This window comes from Astyanax mexicanus, chromosome 14 (assembly GCF_023375975.1).
Source record: "Astyanax mexicanus isolate ESR-SI-001 chromosome 14, AstMex3_surface, whole genome shotgun sequence".
In the NCBI taxonomy this organism is placed as follows: Eukaryota; Metazoa; Chordata; class Actinopteri; order Characiformes; family Acestrorhamphidae; genus Astyanax; species Astyanax mexicanus.
The window spans coordinates 14,493,381-14,517,312 of record NC_064421.1 but is presented as its reverse complement, the minus strand read 5'-3'; the positions used below and the strand labels follow the sequence as shown (position 1 = coordinate 14,517,312).

Here is a 23,932-nt window from a genome sequence, read left to right as displayed (position 1 = left end):
CATAATCATCAATATTAAATTTAACACTTAAAATAAATCACTCTGTGTGTAATTCATCTATATTTTATGTTTTTCATTTTTAACTAATTTGCTGAAATGAAGTAACTTTTCAATGATACTGCTCACAGTAGCAGTGATGCTGGTGCCGTTACTGCATAAAACTTGTTAACTATAGAAAAATAAACATATTTAATTTTTTTTGTTTTGTTTAGTGAAATACACTTTTCTAATGTCTAAAATATAAGGAAAAGTAGTTAGAAATAATTAGACACTTAAAATTTAGCTCCATTCACCCCCATTATGTTCTGGCTTGCTCTAGTGGTTAGCAGTGATTTTTTAATTCTGCTGTTACTCAGGCATGTCTCCACTAGTGGGTGTTATAAGCACTACTTTACTCAGACCTGCAGGATCACCTTGACACACTTTAATAAGTTATGGCCATGCATTAAATGTGCCCTGGCTGTAACTCCAGCATCAGCTCACCAACCAATCAGAGCACAGAAGTAGTGATGCTAGCATCTTTACTGCATGAAACTAGTTTGCTGTAGAAACTGCAGTAGACAAATGCTTTAATAACTTGTGGCCATGCATTAGGATCTTCTTTCCGTGCTTCAATAAATTGTCCACGCATTAGGATCTCGTTCCTACGCTTTAATTAATTGTAATCATGCATCAAACTCTTCTTCCCATGCTTTAATAAGTCAAGGCCACCATTAAGATCTCCCTTCCACGCTTAAATAAGTTGTGGCCATGCATTAGGATCTCCTTTCCATACTTTAAATGTGCCCTGGCTGTAACTCCAGCATCAGTTCACCAACCAATCAGCACACCATAGTAGTGATGCTAGCATCTTTACTGCATGAAATTTGTTTTCTGTAGAAAATATATAGATGTTTTTTTTTTGTTTTGTTTTGTGAAATACACTTTTCTAATGTCTAAAATTAAAGGAATAGTAGTTAGAAGTAGTTGAGCACTTTTAAAAATTGGCTCCATACACTCCTATTCATTAAGATCTGGCTCGCTCGCTCCCTCTAGCGGTTAGCAGTGATTTTTTGTTTAATATCTGCTGTTACTCAGGCCTGTCTCCACTAGTGGGTGTTATTAGCACTGCTTTACTCAGAAATGCAGTAAATCATAACATGAAGAACTGCAGCAGTATAGAAACATTAACTTTAACTCTGGACTGAGCTCTGTTAGTGTGAGGGACTGCAGCTCTGAGCAGCGCTGGTTCTCCTGATGGCTGCGCTGGGGGAAGCTGATGGTCGGAGGCTGAAGCAGGAGATCAGTGAGTGCGTGGATCAGTGCAGGGAGAAGCTGCACGCGCTCAGTCAGGGGATCTGGAGCAGACCGGAGCTCGCCTATCAGGAGAAGCACAGTCATGACCTGCTGGTGGCTTTGTTCTCTGAGGTCGGCGGCTGGACTGTGGAGCCCAGCTTCGTTGTAGACACCGCTTTCCGGGCGACGTGGTGCCGCAGTGTTGGTGAAACCCGCCGGCCGGTGAATGTGGGTTTCCTGTGTGAGTATGACGCGCTGCCTGCTCTGGGACACGCGTGCGGTCATAACCTGATCGCAGAGGCTGGTGTAGGGGCAGCACTCGGCCTGAAGGGGGCGCTAGAGAACCAGCCACACATTCCTGTGAAGGTAAAGTCTGGAACAGTTTACAGAGATTACAATTCTGGAAAACAATAAGAGACCACTTCAGTTTCTGATTCAGTTTATCAGATTTTGCTATTTATAGGTATATGTTTGAGTAAAATGATCATTGTTGTTTTATTCTATAAACTACAGACAACATTTCTCCCAAGTTCCATTTTTTTTGTCATTTAGAGCATTTACTTGCAGTAAATGAGAAATGGCTGAAATAACAAAAAAGATGAAGAGCCTTCGGACCTCAAATAATGCAAAGAAAACAAGTTCATATATTTATAAAGTTTTAAGAGTTCAGAAATCAATATTTGTTGGAACAACCCTGGTTTTATTTACAGTTTTCATGCATCTTGGCATGTTCTCCTCCACCAGTCGTACACACTGCTTTTGGATAACTTTATGCCACTCCTGGTGCAAAAAGTCAAGCAGTTCAGCTTGGTTTGATGGATTGTGATCATCCATCTTCCTCTTGATTATATTTCAAGAGTAAAATAAAAATTTGGTAAAATAAAAAAAACATCATTTTTAAGTGGTCTCTTTTTTTTTTCCAGAGCTGTACATGGAGCCAACAAGGGGACATAATGTAAAAAAAATACATAAATATATAATTGAGATATATATATAAATATAAATAAACGACTAATTGAGACATAGGGACAACTTATATGGCCAGGACTTAATTATCTTGTTCCCACACTTAAATAAGTCATGGCCACAGGTTAGGATCTGCTTCCAACACTACAATAAGTTGTGGCCACACATTAGGATCTTGTTCCCATGCTTTAATAAGTTGTGGCCACACAAAAGGATCTCCTTCTTATGCTTTAATAAAGAATCAGGATTTTTTTTTTTTTTTACTCTTCCTGAGTATTTATTATTTTCTGCAAATAAATGATCTAAACAATATTTTTTAATGGGAATTTGCAAGAAATGTCAGTAGTTTACAGAATAAAACAATGTTAGTTTTACTCAAACATTTACGTATAAATAGTAAAATAGAGATAGAGAGAGAAACTAATCATATATCCCAATGTTATGAATCATTAGAATGTAGATGCTAAGAACAAATAGATTATGCAAACCCATGCTAAGTGTACGTCGCCATGCTTATCAGATAACAGTTCTGGGGACTCCTGCTGAAGAAGATAGAGGAGGAAAGATAGACCTGATTAAGGCTGGAGCTTTTGCTGACATGGATGTTGTGTTCATGGCTCATCCTGCCCAGGAGGATAAAGCCTTCAGCCCCTGCATTGCCATAACCAAGTAAGTTCTAATAGGCAAGCTTCACTTTATATTGTGTGAATACAAAGTATGGGTCATTTTAAAATGGTCCAAAATGTTTTGAAATATAATATTTATCTTGATATCATGGGTAAACATTATCAACATTTGACTTTGATGTACAGACAAAAATTGTTAAAGTTTCAAAATGTAACATTTAGACTATATTTGTGGAGTTTAAGCTGAAAACACAGTCTGTTTAGGATTCAGTAGTTTTGTGATCTGTCAACTTGGCAGAAAGTCTTTGAGTATGTTGAGGAGGCATGTTTAGCAGGCAGTGATCTCCCACCAAAGGCTACACTACCCGAGTGTCTGGTGGAGAAATGATTTCATGTCCTCTTGTGGCAAACCCCAGTGTCTAATCAGATCACACATGAAATAATTTATATATATATATATATATATATATATATATATATATATATATATATATATATATATATATATATATACATATATACATATCTGCCTGAGACATAACTGCATGTAGAGTTTTGCAGGAATACAGGGTTTATTATGTGTTTTGTGCCCCTGTGTGTAGAACCATCATTAAGTTTTACATTTAAACATCCAAATGCTTCTTTAAAAAAACATTTTTAGGAATGTATAATTTAAAAACAAATAAAATATCAATGTTTCTTAACCAGTTGACCATGTTCATACTCGATTATCAAACATATTTTTTTTAGCTGCAATGTAAAGTACCGTGGGAAAGCCTCTCATGCTGCTGCTTATCCGTGGGAGGGTGTGAATGCTCTGGATGCTGCTGTGCTTGCCTACAGCAGCTTGTCCGTGCTGAGACAGCAGCTGAAGCCTGACTGGAGACTGCATGGTAGGAGCAACAGACAGGGAATCAAATCTGCATTAGAATTTTATATCTGTATATGTAATATCATAAAAAAACATTAATGCTGATCACCCTGATGCATTTGTGCATGTTGGCCTACTTACATGACCCGTGGTGTCTGAGCATTGTTACCACATTATCATCGGCAGGCATTATTAGGCATGGAGGGACAAAGCCTAACATTATTCCAGACTACACAGAGATGGAGTATTATATACGCACTCCACTGCTGAAAAACCTTTCTGACCTCAAAGATAAAGTAGAGGCGTGCTTCCACTCCGCTGCCCTCGCAACTGGCTGTCAAGTAAGTGGACTGAAATTGACTGGATTTCTGACTAATAATATTGTAAAATGAAGCTATTTTGCTTGTTTGCTTATTTTTGTTTTCCTTTTTTTAAGTACACTTTCAGTTCCAATATCATAGTACCTTAATGTGTATGAGTGAGCATTCTACTGCTGAAAATTTCCAAGAGGCAACACGTGGCTGCAGGATGTCCTGCAAATGTTATTGTACGTCCTGCTCCATTATTTTAGGTGGAAATAAATTATCCAAATCCAGCCTATTCCAATATTCTTCAAAACACCATCTTGGAAAAACTCTATGAAGAGAATGGCAGCTCCGTGGGCATGAAGTTTAATAAGGATTCCAGCCATTTTTCTGGTAATAGAAATATTTCAGTATTTTATTTCTTATTCCTTAATGTGGAAATCATATTTGATGACATTTAACAAGCCAACATTTGATCTTTTTCGATTTTAATTAATGTTCTTATTTACAGGCTCCACAGATTTTGGCAATGTGTCTTTTGTTGTCCCTGGTATACATCCTTTCTTTTACATTGGGACTGATGCACTAAACCACACACCTGAGTACACAGTAGCTGCTGGTAAGCATACTCCCAGTGGTAAAAATGGGTCTGTGTGTCAAATCCTTAACCCTTATAACTACACATTTACATACTGTATTGTTGTTGTCAGCAAAAAAATATAAATACATTTAATTATACATATAATTTATCATACGTTTACTTAATTATATTGTACTGTGTAGTATATATCAAAATATTTAACAGTGTTAAACTCATGGTTCATGCTAAAAAGTTAAATTTTGGCACTGACCAAAATTTTGTACATTGTAACATTTATTTCTGAAAGTGCTTAATGTTAATTATTAATTATGAGGCATTAATTTGGCTTCACCAGTTTATTTCTTGCAGGAGGGCAACAATTTTAAACAAAATATCCAAACACTGATTCGCAGACATCAAAATTAGAAACACACCTGTTCTAACCTTGCAATGGTGTCTTGATCTGAAGTGTACAAATTGTTGGTTGAACCACCTTATTTGAAGCTTTGCTGGACTGATGTTCACAAAATGACTAGATACACAGATAAACAAGATGCACTATTTGTTCACAGTTAGAAGCAGCAAACATAAAATCATGCCAAACTACTTGATACTCATCCAGACAATTCTACATTTCTTACCAAACTTTACAAGATAAGGAATAAGCCTTAGTTTTCATTTAATGTCTAGTTTTTACAAATAGATGTATATTTCTTATGTATTTAGATACAAAAAAAGCACATCGTTCATGCAAAAATTAATCAAGTTGCATTGTTGAGTTATGCACGCATTCCTCTCCTGTTCCAGGCTCAGAGAAAGCACAGATGTACACACTGAGGACAGCCAAAGCTCTGGCCATGACTGCTGCTGATGTGCTTCTGGATCCAGCTCTGCTCAAGCAGGTCAAAGATGAGTTCATAGTGGCCAAACAAACACAGGAGTAAAACACCAGCTGAGGCGTTCACATACAGATTTTACTGAATCAGACTCAGGCATTCCTGTGATGATCCATGTTCTTATATCACGCAGACTCTAGTAGAGGCAAAAAATATCTGTGATTCGTCCTTTATGTAGCTCTATGTCTTAATCATGCTGCTAGTCTTTATTTGGTCTTAATCTTTCGAAGTGACCAAGTTTGTGTTTCATATGGGCCAGAAGAAAGTGTTTGATTGCACTGAAATATCTGTCAGTTTTTTTGTTTACTACATAATATGAACACACAAACTGTCCCTTTAACTGTCAAACATTTTTATGGGCCAATAGAGATTATCCAAAATTACCTAAAATAAACTAAGAAAAAATACATTGACTTTCATTGAAAGTTAGCAAAAGTTATCTCTTTCCTGTAAAGTTTCTGTTTGGAAGTTTTTAATTGGACAGCAATTATATTTCATACATCATATTATAAATCATGTTTTAAAAGGTACACATATGTTTAATGTACGAGTATGTGTGAGTAACTATCATTTGCATTTGAGCCAAAAAAACATTTAAGAAAGGGCTTTACTCATCCAGGAGCTTGAGGCCTTGCCATTAATTGAATCGTATTTTTTAAACCAAATCAAGTGTCCTTATTATACCTTTAAATTGTTTAGTTTCTTTACTGTGCTCTGGCTTTACATTCTAAATTGTATATACTGCAATACTCAAATTCTAAATCTCCAATAAATTCCAACAATGCTCCAATAAAATTTTTGGAGTCAATTTTGCACACTCATAGACTTCATTACATGTGTTTTTTTTCCCTTCTTCGAACAAAGGTTACTGGTGATGTTAGGAGGGCACATAAATGCATGACACTCAGGCCTTTAATATAAGACTTAGTAGCAGTATTAAAAGTAGCACAGCAACTGTTCCTTTTCCATAAGACACACATACATGCAAAAGTGCTGGAAAATGATGTTAGATAAACAATTTGATCTAATAAGTATTTTGTTCTGATAAGTTGTTCTTCAAAGTTTGAATTGTATGTGACTTTTATACTGGTTTCCTGATCAGTCTTATTTGAGTCTTTCCAGCTAGTGTTGCTGTCCTCTGTGTGGTATGCCATTAGCTTTGTACAGAGAATGTATCTAGTTGGCAAGGGTTTGCTTTTAGTCTAGCACCTGCTCACTTCCAGGTTTTTTTTTCTCACACAGCGCTTTTAATTTCCCATTGAGATGTGTTGTTAGCCTGTTAACTCTAGCCTGAGGTAGTCTAGTTTGTTTGGGCTTGAACATTGGAGAGAAGAAATAGAGAAGAAATGGTAAAAGTAATACAGATTTCAATTTAATTCCCCAGCTTTTGCTACCCTTCTGTCAACACTGGCACAGGCAGATGCTGCATTCACGTGGTGAGTGAGTTTCCCATCCGGAAGCACCACATAAACTTCCTCTCAAATGGGATCCTCAAGTCAGGCTGCACTAACTGACTAAAATGTGAGGTAAAAGCTTTCCATTGTGACCGAGCATGCAAACAAAAGTAAAATATCAAATATTAATGTACTTTTTGTATATATGTAAAAACTACCAACAACATATGTGTTAAAAATACATATTTCAAAAGTTTTTCTTATCTGCCTCGCAAACCACACGAACGCAACCAAAATAAATGAATGACTTTCACCTCAGAGAAATGTAAGACCTGACATGCACGTGAATGCAGCAAAGGCTGTGGTCACATGTTCTGGTTTTCTAAGCAAACTGTTGGTCAGTAACTAGCAGAGTCTGATAGTTATAGATCAAATATCAAAACCACCATATCTCCTGTAGTGGCAGTTGTGTTGTACTGCAACACAGCTTTGACTTGTCATATAAAGGCTAATGGGACTGTAAATTTGGGGCTATAGATAAAATGAGTCAGAATGTTGGGATTGACCTGCTTTACAGCCCTGTTTTGGCCATTTTTTGGTCATTATTTAACTATGAAAAGTTAAAGAGTTTTCCATTCTAGGAAACTTATAACTGGTAATTCATTCTGTCACAGCAACCACATGTACTGAACAGCTTGAATCTTAACCTTTGTAGTCACACCATAATAGTTAAATATTTCAGTGAAAGGCTCCAAGACTGTTAATAAAATACAAGAAACAAAACACATTTTTAAAAAGTACAAACTGTTCAAGACAAAGCATAAAGAAGGCGGACGGTACCTTTTTAATTCCGTTTGTCAATGTCTCAGTCCATAGTGAATATTCATTGTATCCTCAATGAATAGAACAATAGGACTGTCTGTCTTTAAGTGTTCTGGTTGAGGCAGGTGCCTTCCTCTGTCTTTTTGTTGTGTTAGGAGTAGATGGACCAGTAGATGATGTTGAAAAGGGTGTACGCTCCTGGAAAGATCACCCTTGAGTACTTGTCTATGGCATGGGTGTCTATCCAGATGTTGACGTAGCCTCTTGAGCTTTTCACTGGTCTGGTGGATTGACTTTCTGCTATTGTAAACTGGGCCAACATCCTCTCCTGCCTCCCTCCGTTCTCTGGCATTCCATAGTTCCCTGTGGTGTTTTGCTCCATGTCACTGTAGCCAGTGGTCATCATCATGTCCTCGTCTGGGTTCGCTATACCACACGTACAGGGCAACTAGAGAGTAAGAGCATTAACAAGATCAACAGGTGTATTTTGATGGTTAATTAACATCAGATATCAGAAAATAGTAGCATTAATTAAAAGTGCTGTATACAATTCAGGAGAACAACTCTTAATATTTGATCTCAGCTATGAAACACACCATCCCTACAATACTCTTTCAAAAGCTTCATGTATAAATTCATGCGTATTGTGGGTTAGAAAAGAATGCCGCTGCTAAGCAAACCTGTTGGGATTCTCTAACAACAAACATTCACAAATGGCACAAAACAGTACTGACCTATTTTTGTTAAAAATCTAAAATAAGGCAACCATACACACCCATTAATCAGGGATGAAGTCCATTTTCACTTGACTATTGTTTTATTGCATAAACAGACCGGAGTGCTTGCAAAATGTGAGAAATTCAACATTGGTTGCATTGTATCAAAAGTGTATTAGGTTGACATCATATTTACCACCTTTATCATCCCAATATCACCCAGCTAGTTATGCTGGTGATATTTTAAATGCATTTGTGCTTTATATAAGGGCAATCCAGCTTTGGTCCTGGAGGATTTAGACTGTTCCAGAAAAATTTGATGGGTTCACTATTCAGATACATAAAATTCAAGTCATTTTTTATTTGGCACAAATCACAAAACTGTGTTGGATGCTGGCTCCCAGGGACCACCTTTCCTTAGATCATTATAGGAAGTGTGTGTGTAGACTTACTCTCTCTCGTAGCTTCCTCTCTCTGCGTTCCTGCACAGTGGTCAGATAGTTGACTGCAGCATATTCTATTACTGAGAGGAAGACGAACACAAAACTGACCCACAGGTAAATATCCACTGCTTTGATGTAGGAAACACGTGGCATAGAGGCGTTGACCCCAGTGATGATAGTGGACATTGTAAGAACTGTAGTGATACCTGAAAAAGAGCAAATAAAAGATTAGGATTGTTTTAGAATTTTTTATTACAAGTGAAATGACAGGTTTTGATTCAATTATAAACATATTTCAAAGCTACGCATGTATCTGTTATTTGTGTACAATTTTAGTAATGAATAGATCAACGATAATTATTTAAAACTGAACAGTTTAAAAGTGTTACTCTGTCCCAACAGCAACAATGTACAACAATGTTTATTTATACTTGTATTCTTAAACAAATGGTGTCAAAAGTATTGACAATACTCAGTTAGAAGTATAGATACTAGGGTTTAAAATACTTCTGTAAAAAAAATAAAATATCAACTTAAGCTTTTTATTCAAGTAAAAGTGTAAAAGTACTGGTTTCAGAACTACTACAGTATAAAAAAATCTAAGGGAGGAAATATGCCTTTAGGAAACAAAAGCTTAGACCACACCACAGGGTCCTATAGTGCAATGATTCTCAATCAATGAGTGGGTTGGGACCCATAAATGGGTCGCGGACAGCTTGTAAAAAAATATATATATATGTTGAATATATATATATAATATGAAAAATGCTCATCTGATTTTGTAGTTGTCTTTTATATTGGAGGTGAAATAAAGAGCAGAGAGAGTTTCTTACTAATGTACTGAGTAGTAAAATATCTAATATATTTATCATTTTGAAGTCTTTATTTTGTGAAGTTTTTATATTTAATTTTATTGTAGTAACTTTTATACATATACTTCACTATTGTAAGTTACTTCACTATTGGAAGTCGCATTGGACAAAAGCATCTGCCAAATGTAATGTAATGTAACAGGTAGTTGTCATGTTTCTCCTCAGTTTCTTTAAAAATGCTGCATTGCATAATTTTTTAACAAATTAGTTTGGTTTATATTCCATAAAAGTGGGTCGTGACTTAATGACCATGCGAAAATATGGGTCTCGGGCTGAGACCGGTTGAGAATCCCTGTGCTAGTGTATAGATAACCTGAATTTCTACTTAAGTATCAAGTATTTGTACTTTGTTACTTGACAATACTGCTCTTAAAGAACTCAAATGTTGATATAATATAAAAATATACAAATACCTGCTTAGATTATTCATTAATTGGTGTTTAAAGTTCCAAAATGTATTTTAATTTGCCAAAACCAAAGCCTCATATCTTCAAAAAACAAAATTTTGAGTCTTAACAACTAACAGCAGCAGGGGGCGCTTATACGATACTTTGTCCATTTGTCAAGTGAAATATTAATATCTACAGAAATATAGCAGAAAACCTAAGGAGAATGGAGGATAGGAAAAGTTAAAAGAAAAGAAATTAAAGCCCCAAGACCCATTTCTCCACCTGTAGCCTGCACAAGCAACGGCACTACGTGTAAGTAGCTGAAATCTAGTAAAACACTTTATTACCATTTTAGAATGTTTTAATTCACCATTCCACCTTAAATGCTGCTGTGGAGACACACAGGCTTTAAGCTGAAGGTGCCTTTTTAGGGGCTTTGAACGTCACCTTTTAAGGTGGAAGTTGAACAGTCTTCTAAAAATCCAGATGAAGTTTTATGTGGACTGTTTGTAATTTCTGCACGTTATAAGCAGAAATAACGTCTACACAATTGTAGGGTGGACTCGGGTGGCTTTAGTGGTAAGGAATTAGCTGAGTACAAAGTATTAATTAAAAACTCATACCTGCAGATACCATGAGTTTACTGTAGAACTACTCATATTGTGTTATATGAGTAGTTACACAGTAAACTTTAATCAGAGTAACTGCAAATATGGAGAAATTAAATGTAACATTTTTTAAAAATTGTAATTCCACTCAGAGAAAACAATTAGGGCCATTTTCAACCTAAAAAACCCCCACCAACTTTACAGTAACTTACGACTTTGTTCTAACTTGCATATAAATTTAAACACTGCAAAATGCAATGTACCAGAATAAAGGAAAACTATATATTTTTTAAAAGGTACAGGTCTTGATTGTGTTTGGTAGCAACAAAAAGCATTGTGTGTGTTTTTGTGGAATTGAATAACTGTTGAATTTGCTGTATAATATAGTGTTTATGATCCCTGACTATAAAGGTTATTGTGTAGTATGTGTTACATTAGCTGGTGTAATGCATTTATCATTTACATACTGACATTTACATACCAGACATTAAAGCAAACAAGAAAAGACACTGTTAGGATTGTAAAACTTCAGTACTTAAGTGGGACAAATGATGAATAATTTAAAACGTCCAATTAGTGTAGTGCCTAAACTGGTACTTGGTGGTACCCTGCAACTTCTGCTCAAGACATTTTGATAGAGCGCTTGTACATTTATTCAAGTCCATTCAACACACTTTCACTTTTTCCTGGACATATGCCAGTGCACAATGTGAAGGGTTTTCCTAGATCCTGTCACATATTGTCTTCATAACCTTCATAACCTCACATGAAGGGAGCAACATGCACAGGGTGTACGCTGAAGCTTATTTCTTAAGAGCATCACAAGCTGATATCGCCAGCACCCCACCCTACCTAAAGGTACTCTAGCAGGCACAGCCCTGCGATCAATCCAGAAGGACACCCAAGACAGCATGACCATCAGCGTGGCAGGGAAGTAGGTCTGCAGCAGGAAGAAGAAGATGTGACGCCGAAGGGTGAAATGGATGTACAACCTGTTGTACCAACCTGTGGGGGAAACACATTTAATAAGCTTGACAGCAAACACCAGGTTTAATCATTTCTGGTCCCATAAGGCTCCAGTCCAGTTTAGTAATTTCCTAGCTCTGACACTCCAGCTAATCCTCGTAAATTATCTGATTAGATGAATCAGGTGTATTTGAGCAGGGAAATCCCTGCACTGTGCTGGACTCTAGCTCTGCTGGGTAGAAACTGATGGCCTTTGGCATATAACGTATGGCAATTATTCTCTCAATGACAGTGAGGAGGATGTGGATTACCTGTGCTGCTGTAGAAAGCCAGCTTAGTAGTTGTGTGAAACTTCTGAATGAGAAACTGAGAGAGTGAGATCCTGTCATCCGTGTTCAGAGACTCGTTACCTTTCTTCCAATACAGCATGAGGTCATCATCAGTATATGCGTCTGAAATATCAGATTAACATATTCAGCAATTACGATGTACTGGACATGATGTGAGAAGCCAGGCCACAGATCTATTAGCTAGAATTTCTGATGGATTATTTACAGTATATCAGTCAATTGATAACCCCTTAACAGGCATTGTGGACAAATGTAAATCTTTTTTTGCTCAAATTGATGTTATCATTTTTGTAATGCAGAACCTATTTTTGGCTGTTTACCCTAATTCCCCTCGTTAAATTGAGCATGTAATGCTGATTATATCCACTAAGTGGCAATGTCCATTTGCACAAAGAGTTGACATCAGAATTAAAATGAATAAATTGCATGCTTTACTACTCTTTATTACTTGTATCTTAAAGAATGTGACCACGCAGTCAAGCTATGGTTAAGGGTAAGCATAATTGTATAGTTTCATTTAAAATATATTTATATATCATTTAAAGCCGTTTACTTTTGACAAAACAGAACATGACCTAGTAACACTCATTATTTCTACTATAGCCGTCATAGATCACTTCAAAGCACATTAAACATGCTCATATAGTGTTCTAGTTCTTCAATTATTGTTTGTTAATGCACAGAATTATCCTAACTGGTCCAACTAACCAGCTGGTTAACCTGTTTACTCACTTCCTGAATGGGTCATTTCGAAAATTAAGCTAAACACTTGCTTAATGAGGATTCAGGAACACAGTTTTATACTAGTTTATACTAGTATTTACTAGTATAGTGTTGCAAGTGCATTTCTTAGTTTGACTGTTAAATGGTTAGTAAATGTACAGTAAATCTGCCCATGATAAATCTTTAAACCTTTACATTTTAACACTCACGGTGCTATCTGTAACAGTGCTGATTTAAGATAGGCAGATTTACTGAGTGTTATAATATTTTAAACAATCTGAATATATCTGTCTATTTATCATTCTATATAAGTTCATTTATCTGTCTTCATCATTCATTAGAAAATGCTTAAAATCCTGTTTCCAAGGGGCCGTTTCCCAGACCCAGATTAGGCCTAATCCTGGACAACTTTGTACTTTTAGCATTCATGTTTGAGTTTAGTCCAAGTCTTAACCCTTGTCTATGAAACCAATCCAATGCCATTTCATAAATTAGCTTAATTTTCTCTCGTGTTGTGCTATGACAGATAGGTTCCCTGTTTGATTCTTTGGCTTGCTACCATTTTTTTTCTCTAAAGCTGATTTGTGACAGCTGCCATAGGGAAAAGCATTTTACAAATAAATGAAATTCAATAGAAAATCATCACTGTCCAATGAAAAACATGTCTCCAAAACAGCCCCTTTACAGTAGAGAAATAAAATTCTTAACTTTTAATTGAAGTCAATGTAAAAACAGTTTATTTTGAAGAATATTTACTAAGTATTTTTTTTAAATAAGTACTTTGTTAAATATTTTAACAGTAAAAGGTACAGTTTATGTGTTCAAATTATGTAGTAAACTAAAAATCAACAAAAATGGAGATACATGTTTTCAACTGGACAGCATGAACAACATATACACTTCCAATGTTAGAATTATAGTAGACATTGTTAAAAAAAACTAGACATCATTATGTCTTTATGAATATTCATTACATGTCCTGTTTACTGTACCAAATAATACTGCTCATTACCAGCATTTCTGTGCAGCTTAAAATATATGGAAATAAATATATTTTTAATCTACATACAGCTCTCTATCTCCAGTGAACAGGTCTGTGTGTCCAGAGGAAAACGGCTCAGGTCCATATTACACATGGCGGTGACTGTTACTCTGAAAAATAAATCAGCAAACAGATAATCAGTAAACACCAATGACCCAAGTTTTTTAAAACCCAAGCCCTTTAAAATATTTTCTTTAATATTGTTAACCTTTAATTAAGGTGTCTTTCAGAGTTTTGGTGTAGCTGAGCTCACCAGTGCTTTCTTTATTTTTTAAATAATGCATCATATTACTAATTTTTCTACTTCATTCTGTGACTGTTTTCTAATTGCATATTGAGAATTCCCAATGACTGAAGAAAACATGGCCAGTGAAACACCTGATAAGTTACAGGCCTAGTGCCTCTGCTGGCTGATTGCAGTATGACACTTTTTCAGTTTATTACATGGAGTAGCTGAGTTGTAGTGGAATGCCACTTTTACCGTTGAAACATTACAATTGCTGAAAAACTAATTATCCAGTTGTGTTGTAATCTCAGTACAGATGGTCTAAGAAAGGCTTGTTTTGGGAGAAGGGGGCAGGTCTACCAAATCAGTAGGCCAGTCTTGTTTTAGCCGCTTCTGTTCAAAATCTAGTTACAGATTTGAAAACATGGTGGACAGTATTTTTTCTATTGAACAGAAAATAATATGAGCATGGTGTCTATGCTTACATTAACAGGTATGATCTGCACTTTTCAATCTTTCATCCTCTTAAAATACTATGTAACACAATGAGTGTGCAGTTACATTTACACTGAAAAAAGTAAGGGACTGTTTAAAATTGGCTGTAATTCCTAAAAGGAAAATGCAGTTTTTTTTCAGTAGTTTTCATCTTGAATTAAAGCTAAATGTTAACACTTTTAAAATCCACTGATGATCCAAAATTGCTAAAATTCTGTGCCTGTTCAAATACTTATGAACTTGTCTGTATTTTTTTTTGCATAGTGTTTCATGTTCTCAATGGTTCCCATTATGGTAATGAGCTCTATTAGTAGGCTTATTAGCATAGCCAAGAGATAAATGTTGAGTTGCTCAACAGAATGCAGGCCATCTGTCGCACTTTGCTGCAGTAACGGTAGGCTTTCAGAAACCGATTAAACTTCCAAATCTTTACAGCAGTGTAGCCCTTCTATTTTCTAAGCTGGGGGATGCTAGAGGTTATAGCTCAAATGTTTCTGCTGCTAGCAGCATTGATCCGAGCTTCATTAGTTCAGTATTGGGTAAAACGTTGTAAATGTAATGTATAAGTGTTGCTCTGTGGACAGCATTAGCCTGGAGGCAGGAAGGAATGCTTGGACACAGTTGTGGGTTTGATCCCCAGCTGATACCTTCCTCCTGCTGCTCTGCCATGAGCGAGGCACAAAACCCCAAGCTCCTGCACATAATCCCTTTACAACTGGCTAATATAAATGCCAAACAGTGACGGTTATGTTAATAATAAATCAAGCTCTGTCACTGTTTAAGACAGCTGAGAACATTTTGGATCAAGAAAATGTACCTCAAACTGTAGAGCACGTTTCCGTCAGGATAAACACGCAGCATCACGTTGTCTGTCGTAGTGTCATGGATGAAAGATCTTTTTGAGTGAACAAAGAACATGTCTGGCACCCAGATCTTCTTCACCAGTCTGCTGTCGAAGGTCATGCTCTGGTTGTTGGTGCTTGGGAAAGAAAGACGCTCATCTTTCCAGTAATGTCTCAGATACAGAGTCATGGTGAAGTCCTGTGGTACATTTAGATAGCAAAAAATTAACACTCAGTTAAGTTAAATAGCTGAGTATAGTCCGTCCTGACATATTTATGGCATGGTTATGTAACTGGTATATTACTAGATCTAAGCATGTTATATATATATATACAGTAAATGAGCATATTTGCCTTTTTCTGTAAAGTTAGAATCTTGGAAAAAAACATGCCAACATTTGTATCCAGCTAGAAATAAAATGTATTGACAATAACTAGAGCAGATCATCCATTTTTAAAGATAACCAATAATCCTTTACATTTAAGTCCAACATAAAATAAATATTTATGGTAATAATGTAAATACTGTATTTACATTATGCAATTGCTATCTTAATTGACTAGTTACACATTGCTAAACATGTTAAACATGATTTTACCTACCCTCTTTTTTACTGCAGACAAAACAAGTAACCTTTATCTGACAAAAGGGGTCATGATGCAGTTTTGTAGAAATAGTTGCATGTTTAAACGCTTTCTACACATTGGCTTTTATTGAAAGTTTACACTAAGGGTTTCTTAATTTTTACCACTTGTACATAGAATTTAATTATGCAAAAAGCTGAAAAGATACTCTCTAGTTTTGAAGATTATTTTCAGCTTATACTCTGTAGTTTAACTGATGCTTCTTTAAAATGCTTTACATACTGACATTTACTCACCATATCAACTTCAGAGATAGTGTCAAGGCTCTCTACCTGAACATCTACTCCCACAGGTATAGGAGGTCCTGTGATTGGACAATTAAATGGAATATAAGTAAATACATGGATGAAAGGTTTAAACTTCCTCTTTTCTGGGTCAATTTATGAGGTCATTTATTTGCATCCACTAAATGCTAGCAAATGTCAAGCACTGGATTAATTGGAACATTTAAAATGTACACAGCATTGCATTTCAGGGCTCAGGAAAGGGTTTCGTCATTGCACAGGATTTAATGGTGTTCATGGTGCACCGGATTTTGCCCTATTTTAGCCTCAGACTCTCCATTATCCCCCATAGTACACAAATACAATTAGGTCACAATGGATGAAAGTTGTAGCTCCTGCATCTGGACTGTGTCCAGACTGTTTTTTCTCTCAGTAGGTGACTTTAAAGCTGCCAACAGTCAAATAGCAGGCAGTTGAAATCTGTCAAAGACACTAAGGTGATAAATGGCAATTATAATCACAATAATTACATTATTCTTTTTACAATATATGTACATGATCTGCATAATTTTGTTGACTTTAATATTGCTTACTGTGATATTTGATATGTAACAACCAATTGACAGCAATGAGAAAATATGGAAGCTTTGTTTAAAGAACTTTTAGGATATTTAAACATTCTACATAGTTTTTTGCTCTTTATCTATAATTGCATTATTATACAATTATATGACCATTAGGTCAGTGGCATTTTGTTTATCATATTAATTTCTGGAACAATATATCAATCAAGAAAAATTAGTTAGCATGACAGGCCTACCTATCACTATGCATTTGCATTATTAGTTTTGTTTAAACTGACTCATGATGATGGTGGTTTTTCTGTACGACTTGTTTCAGAGCTTGAAAATGCCTTGCATTTATTGCTCTCACTGGGATGTGAAAGAGTAGAATACTTAGTCACCATTAATACAAAGATCACAAGGTTTTCTAATCCTGTTCGCTTTGAAACCCACACCAAATCCCTGTACACTGACTATGCAACCACAAACAAATCACAAAATCCTGTTCGCCCGCAGCATATTCAAATATTACCAGTGTAGGCTGTAGGCTTTGTATTTGTAAGTTCTGTCAGGGTCAGGTCACATGAGGCACCACAGTGATACTCCTTAAGGATTAAACAGGTTAGCATTGCATTTTCACGTGCCATTGGAAACTTTTATGTATAATCTTTTGCTGAAATCTACATGTAGATTGACATGCAGATTTAGCATTTGGAGATCAGTTCATTACAGTCACCTAAAAGGGGAATTACAATTTAAAAATATTTCTTTTTAATGCATAATTTAATTATTAATGTGTATAAAAACACATTTAACATTTTTGTGAGCAGTGGTGTCAGGGCAAGTAATATCACAAAAATGTGTATCATAGAAATGTATTAAATCAGTATGGATCGATGAGATCAATATGGTTTTGGTCTTAAAATCCACATACATGCTTGGCATTAATAGGCTTTTTTTTTTCACTATTGCACTACTGAAATGATCCCAAAGCCTAGGCTGCAGTAGGGAAGTCTGAATTTCTCTGACACTGTGTCATGTGGTGCTGTTCCTGGTTACCCACAGTTCTCTGCATTAATTCAACACAAAGAGGAAAAACAACACAGTGGAAATGGTGGAAGACTCTCAAGCAGAGGTCATCTTGAAACAAACATTGAACTGTTCTATAAGTGCAGCCATTAGGCTACTGAAATCTTTTTTCCAAAGGACAGTCGTACCAAAGACCTGCCCTACCTCGACTGCGGCCTAGGTATTGGAAGGTAGCTTTTAGGTATCATTTCTCAAGTTTGAAGTTTTTGGCCCTTAAATTTGATCGTTGTTCCTCTTATTGTGCTAATATCATTTGTTCTGTGACTACATGTAAAGCAGTGCAAAATGGCTGAATTGTACTTAAGTCATAACAATATATAGCCTAGAATGATAATAAAATATGTGAATATATTAAAAACATACCTCCAAACGCTGGCCTCATTGTAAAGTCATGGTCATCTATCCTTAATAGTTGCTCAGATTTTGTCATGGGTGATTTTGTCATATCTGGACTTCTTCTGAAGATGGGACTGTTTAAATAATTGCATGTCAATAAAAAAATAAAAACAGTTTGCAAAATATAAATATAATGACACTCTGTATAATCTATATGTCCTTCAGTAATGTAAAAACTCTCCAACAGTCTTCATCAAATTAATCAACATTTAACACACCATCACTGTCACTCAAAACTCAGTTTATCTATTTTCTACCCAATCCCCATTTAAATGAGCTTCCTTTTTCAGGAACCCTCAGCACTAGGAGGGTGAAGACGATGCCTCCTGACTCCTGACTGATGCAGCATCACTAGGCTGAGGCTGCCAACATGCTCAGAGGAAGGTGTGAATGCCTGGATATCCCAAGATGCCTGTGCAGCACAGCATCAACTAGGAGTGATGAGAGGAAGAAATGACATCAACCCACCCTTAATAGAGTAAGTCCAATAGATGGATGACCATGGAGAACCATGGATCTTAGAATTTGACCATTGGATAATAGTGACTGCACTATGCATACCATTCTACCGGACCACTTAGAGCTCTGTGTTGCACATTATTTGAATCTGACAGTTGTCTGACTGTTTATGATTAATAGACCAATAGAAATGCTCTACATTCACTTATAATCAAATCTTTTTACTGTAAATTTTATTAAAAGTTTATTTTTGTATATGTTTCTATAAAACATGAAAGGTCAGAGCGTGACAGTGAGGGTATACTATAATTTCTCCGCTGGGCCTATAGTGGCTAATAGCAGAAGATGTGACAGATGTCAGACTGTCCTCTGGATATTTATGCCTGAAACAAAATGTGATGACTCACTATGCCAAGACATATCAAGTTTGTGAAGACTGTAATCTGTAATACAGATATTGACGTCTTGTTTTTAGCACAGAAAACACTGTTTTAATGTACTGAATACCTGTACTGAAAATAATATGAAGCAAAAGGTCAGACCTGCCAGACTTCTGAACTCCTCCTTGCACCATTTCTGTTTCTCTCCGAGTTCTGTACAAAAAAAGATAAACCCCAGATCAGCACTAGGATATACATTAATATATACCTTATAGTATATGTTTCTTATATACCTTATAGTATATTTTTATGTACATGTTCAGTTTTGCTCTGTTTCTGCGCTGACGATGACACTATCTTAAGCCTGTGTTGGCTGTTTGACCTAGAGGTCAATATAGTATAATTATTGAAACATAACAGCTCATTCCTAACAGAATTTACGTATCTCAGTACCCAGTAAGCTTCGCCTGTGTAATATTATGTAGGTCACAGTAGATGAATTTGAATGCCCAAAATGGATTAATGGAGGAACAAAAGGAGAGAAGTGTGCACTGCCTCACAGGCTGCTGAAGTGGGATGGCAAGGCGTAAAGTGATCTTTTAATATTATCAGGCGTGACGATGGCAGGGTGTTGCTGCTCGGGGCACAGGAAGAGTGCTGTGGTAATGGCTGCTTCTCTCCACGTCCCACTCACTCAGCAGCTGGTTACTAATCCTCTTGGCAACAAAGGTCTCTCCAGTCCACTCCCCTCCCTGTCTGTCCCAGAGAATACACTTTATGTCAACACACCGCTGTGTGTTTCTTCCACTAACTACACTCCTAAAATACTTTTAACACCTTTATATTGGAAGTGCAATTCTAAAAAAAAATCTTTAATTGGTAAAGGTCCTTTACACTTTAACCATTTCAAGCACACACAGAGGATTTCTTTTAAAAATGTCACATTTACTGATAGACGAATTACAAACCATTAAACTAATGCAGATGTAGGTTGTATTTTTTAGGTGCAGAGCCAAAGGTCTTTCTGAAGTAGTTTCTCTGAGTAATCATTATGTACTAAGCTGTGTTAACTAGATGACTATATCATTTGTCTTTTTATTTAATAATGGTTGAAGGCTCAAAACTCGGAAGATTTCCTGGTTTTTCAGGTTGGTTAATGTGCACAAAAATATAAAATGGCCTCAGTGTCAGCAGAGCCAGGCTTTCTCCATAAAACTAACAATAGAAAAAATTATATTTTTAGAAAATGTAGAGATTTCTTCTTAAACACAGTGGGGTGTAAGAAACTGTGTCTCCAAGGGTAAAAAGTAGCTGTATAGTGGCTGTGAGAAACGACAGTAATCCTAAACAGCGACATCTAATTTAAACAGGCTAACTGCACTTCCAGGAACTGAGGCAAATGTCTGCAGCTAGTAGTTTTTAGCTTATCTCTGAGCTAAAAGAAATCAATCAAAACAAACATATGTCATCTGATTACAACATCTCAAGCAGATTAGTCCAGAGAAGTGCCATTTGGACACACTAGGAGGCTATAAGTCTCAAAATTAGAGCCAGTATTACAGTGCATGTAGTCCTACTGCAAAATCCTCTATCCTGTATGTCAACTGAAAACATGAAGAATTACAGAAAAGGAGATGTAAAACAACACATGCTGCAAACTTGGTTAAACAGTCAATAATTATACTTACTGTGAGCATAAATTTTACTCTTCCAACCGATGTACTGACACATTTTTGGATTCATCTTAAATGTTCTTTTCATAGATGTATACTTCTTTATTCATGAAGGCATTTAAAATAAAGCAATTTACAAACCTAAATTAATAGTAAATAGTAAATAATTGAAAAATAGTAATAAAATGATTAATATGGTATAAAGGTAGTTTTTAAAAAGCATACCAAACCCACATCTGAAAGAAATCAATTACAACAGCTATGTGTTTATCTGTATTTCATAGCTACTTCTTAGACTCTGATGACTTTCAACACACCAGTTTTTCATATTTCTCATACTGAATTTAACCCTATCTTCTGGGTCAAACTGGACCACTACATGATAAAAATAATAATTCAACCCAATTTTACACAATTTAGCTGAACCAGTTAACCCACGCATTCACTAGGACTCCCTCTTACTTGCATTACTCCTGACAGTAGGAGGGTGAGGACAAGCACATGCCACGCCTCTTTTCTAACTGAAAGCTCAGAGGAAAGCACCGGATCCCCACTCTGAAACATCACAGACCCCTTGTGTATTAAAATGTGAGTGATGCGGAGGGGTGAGTACAATCTACCCAGGGGCAGCATCACCTGGGATTAAACTCACAATCCTTAGGCCACAGTGTCAAAGTCTTAGACTGCCTAAACCCCCAAATACAGTATTAAAATATTTTTAGAGCACTTTTATAAATCTTTAATGCTGGGTCTAATTAGAAAAAAAGAATGTGGGAAATACAACCCCACACCCCCACCAAAAGTTCACACTGTTCAGGTACAGAACATTTGAAAAGAGACTAAAAAGGGTAAATAAAATAATAATTAAGGCTAAAAGTGTGTTAAACATGGATTGGGTGTATCTGACACAGGAGCATTATTGTTGTATCTTACAGTTAAACATAACAGGAGGGTTAGTGATCTAAATAGTTTGCAAAACACCTTCTACAATGCTGTACACAGGCTTCCTAAAATGGGTGTTTTTTATCCTCCACAAATTCGCAATGTAGATTAAATCTGCTGATAGTGCTGTCCTTACATTACCTGAATATCCTCACACCTCAACACACTCACTTCATCACTCTATCACCTGTGTGGCAACCTGTATTGTTTTGTTGGAGTATTATAATGATAAATATATATTTGGTGGTTCTCAAAAAAGAATAAAATTAATTCTCTCTCAAAAAAAAGTACAATATTCTTTAAACAGACTAACTAAAAAGCTAAAGAATGTTCTGTGGGATATGTGTGTGGGGCCTCCTGCATTAAATTGAGATTATTTCCTGCCAGAGTGATGCTGCTCTGCTCACATGTACAATCCTAGCCAGATGCTGTTGGTCATGATCATTATTACCCACAATGCTGATTTCTGTGACATATTCACTACTTAAACAGGTATTGGCATTCCCAAGCTATTGCTAATTGGAATGTCAGTGTAAAGAACTACTGATTTTACTAAATAAGCTTCGAAAAACACTTTAAGAGTGTAGAAAACAGATTTAATAAAGTGCTAAATGCTATGTATGTACCAATTTGTATTGGAAAACCACTAAAATATGAAGGACGAGGCTTGAGAATAACTGCCTTAAAGTCTAAATGCTTTCTCTACAGATATGTTCCTCAAAGCATTACTTAAAGTCTACGTAAACACGTGAGCTTGGCAAATCAAGCTCTAAAGAGTAAAAATAGCATTAAACTCATTACCCTCCTCTACAAACACAATCTTATACATGATGGATGTGCTGCTCCAACAAAACATTCTTAAAGATCAGATTAAAGTCTTACTCTAAGCTGTCTTTAAACAGTTTGCAGAACTAAAACATTGTAACAACTTACACTGAAGTCACCACAGTATGTGATAAAGCACAACAAGTGGCACAAAGACACTACAGAAAGTTCTGTATATACTCTTTCAATTACATTGATCAAATTGGTTCTTTACCTGCTTTGCTTATAGGTCTCCAGCTTGTGACCCCTCTGGTAAGGTGACATCCCGGCCACACCCATAAGGTAGGTACAGAGGAGCAGGACTACAGCATCTGCCTGCATGGTGCACATACCCTTACACAGCACCTCCGGTCAGATTCCGCACACCTCACGGGCAGGAGCAGCTCCTGAACACACAGCCGAGGAGGACATTCTTTTTTAGCACTGGAGCTCAAGAAGAACACACAGCTCTGCCTTCACTGTAAACATCCCTCAGTGCTTAATCTCCCCACTGGGAAAAGCAATTTTGACTAAACCCATAAATCCTTGAGCGTCAGATGGCACAGATTTGATCCCTCCAGTGGTGAATGTGCCGTGCTCTGCTCTGCACCGCCCCGAACCAATTCTCCTAATGATCCACTGCTCTGCATTTCAATGTGAGGTCAGTCACGAGGATGGAGGATGCTGCACAGACAGACAGCAGCACTAACTGCGAGACGCTGGCCCCCCTTTCAGTGCGCTCAGATTATCCAATCTGGCTGCATTTGGGAAGAATTTCTCTAAAAATACTGGGCTTTACAATCGCGCTTGGATGGACCTAAGTCCTCTGTGACATTTGCATTCTGCACATGACTGTACATTACAGCAGTCTGTAATACAAGCGTTTACAAATCTAACACAAATCTAGCACTTGCAAAACAGTGGCTTAGTAACTTATAGTGCACACACCTACAGAGATAAAAAACAGTAAAAACCAGCTGTGGCCATCATCGTAGATTTGGGTTAGTTCTATGAAGAGTCACTTTAAAAATTGGAGTTAAAAACGTGTGAGCGTGTGTGTTTGATGCTGGGATTTGTGATCTTAGTGACCTAATTCTAGTAAGTGGGAATGCAGTAATGAAATTCTGAATAGAAAATGAGAAGCAGTGGTTCTTATGGTTATACATTATTGATAAAATTTAGTTTATACTGTCTTTTCAGGCAGTAAAGTTCACAAAGCATAAGCCTAAACCAGTGTGCAAAATGGCACAATTTTGGTCACATTCCAGCTGAAAAACAACATGGCCAGCTCACGAGTGTAAAGCTGGTTTACCACCCTATATTTTGACTAAGGTAGAGGGTATGTTTAAG

At 36.4% G+C, this 23,932-nt stretch overlaps 2 protein-coding genes and 1 long non-coding RNA gene across 3 annotated transcripts; 2 read left to right on the top strand and 1 right to left on the bottom strand.

Moving 5' to 3' along the window:
- Positions 1–1,128: 1,128 nt before the first annotated feature.
- Positions 1,129–6,340, top strand: LOC103044189 (peptidase M20 domain-containing protein 2). Its single transcript, XM_007257383.4, has 7 exons — positions 1,129–1,641; positions 2,762–2,910; positions 3,618–3,760; positions 3,925–4,079; positions 4,310–4,436; positions 4,555–4,662; positions 5,431–6,340. Exons 1-7 carry the CDS (start codon positions 1,237–1,239, stop codon positions 5,565–5,567), a joined length of 1,224 nt encoding a protein of 407 aa, XP_007257445.3. The 5' UTR covers positions 1,129–1,236; the 3' UTR covers positions 5,568–6,340.
- A 529-nt stretch (positions 6,341–6,869) lies between these two features.
- LOC103043566 (gamma-aminobutyric acid receptor subunit rho-1) lies at positions 6,870–22,933 on the bottom strand. Its single transcript, XM_007257381.4, has 10 exons — positions 22,818–22,933; positions 19,326–19,376; positions 18,292–18,398; positions 16,289–16,356; positions 15,383–15,606; positions 13,872–13,954; positions 12,041–12,181; positions 11,616–11,768; positions 8,904–9,100; positions 6,870–8,183 (listed from the first exon to the last, which is right to left on the bottom strand). Exons 1-10 carry the CDS (start codon positions 22,931–22,933, stop codon positions 7,887–7,889), a joined length of 1,437 nt encoding a protein of 478 aa, XP_007257443.2. The 3' UTR covers positions 6,870–7,886.
- On the top strand, positions 8,931–22,923 carry LOC111193235 (uncharacterized). The gene is made up of 3 exons (XR_002650374.2): positions 8,931–9,008; positions 18,615–18,802; positions 22,833–22,923. It is a non-coding gene; the product is annotated as an uncharacterized LOC111193235 (long non-coding RNA).
- Positions 22,934–23,932: the final 999 nt, after the last annotated feature.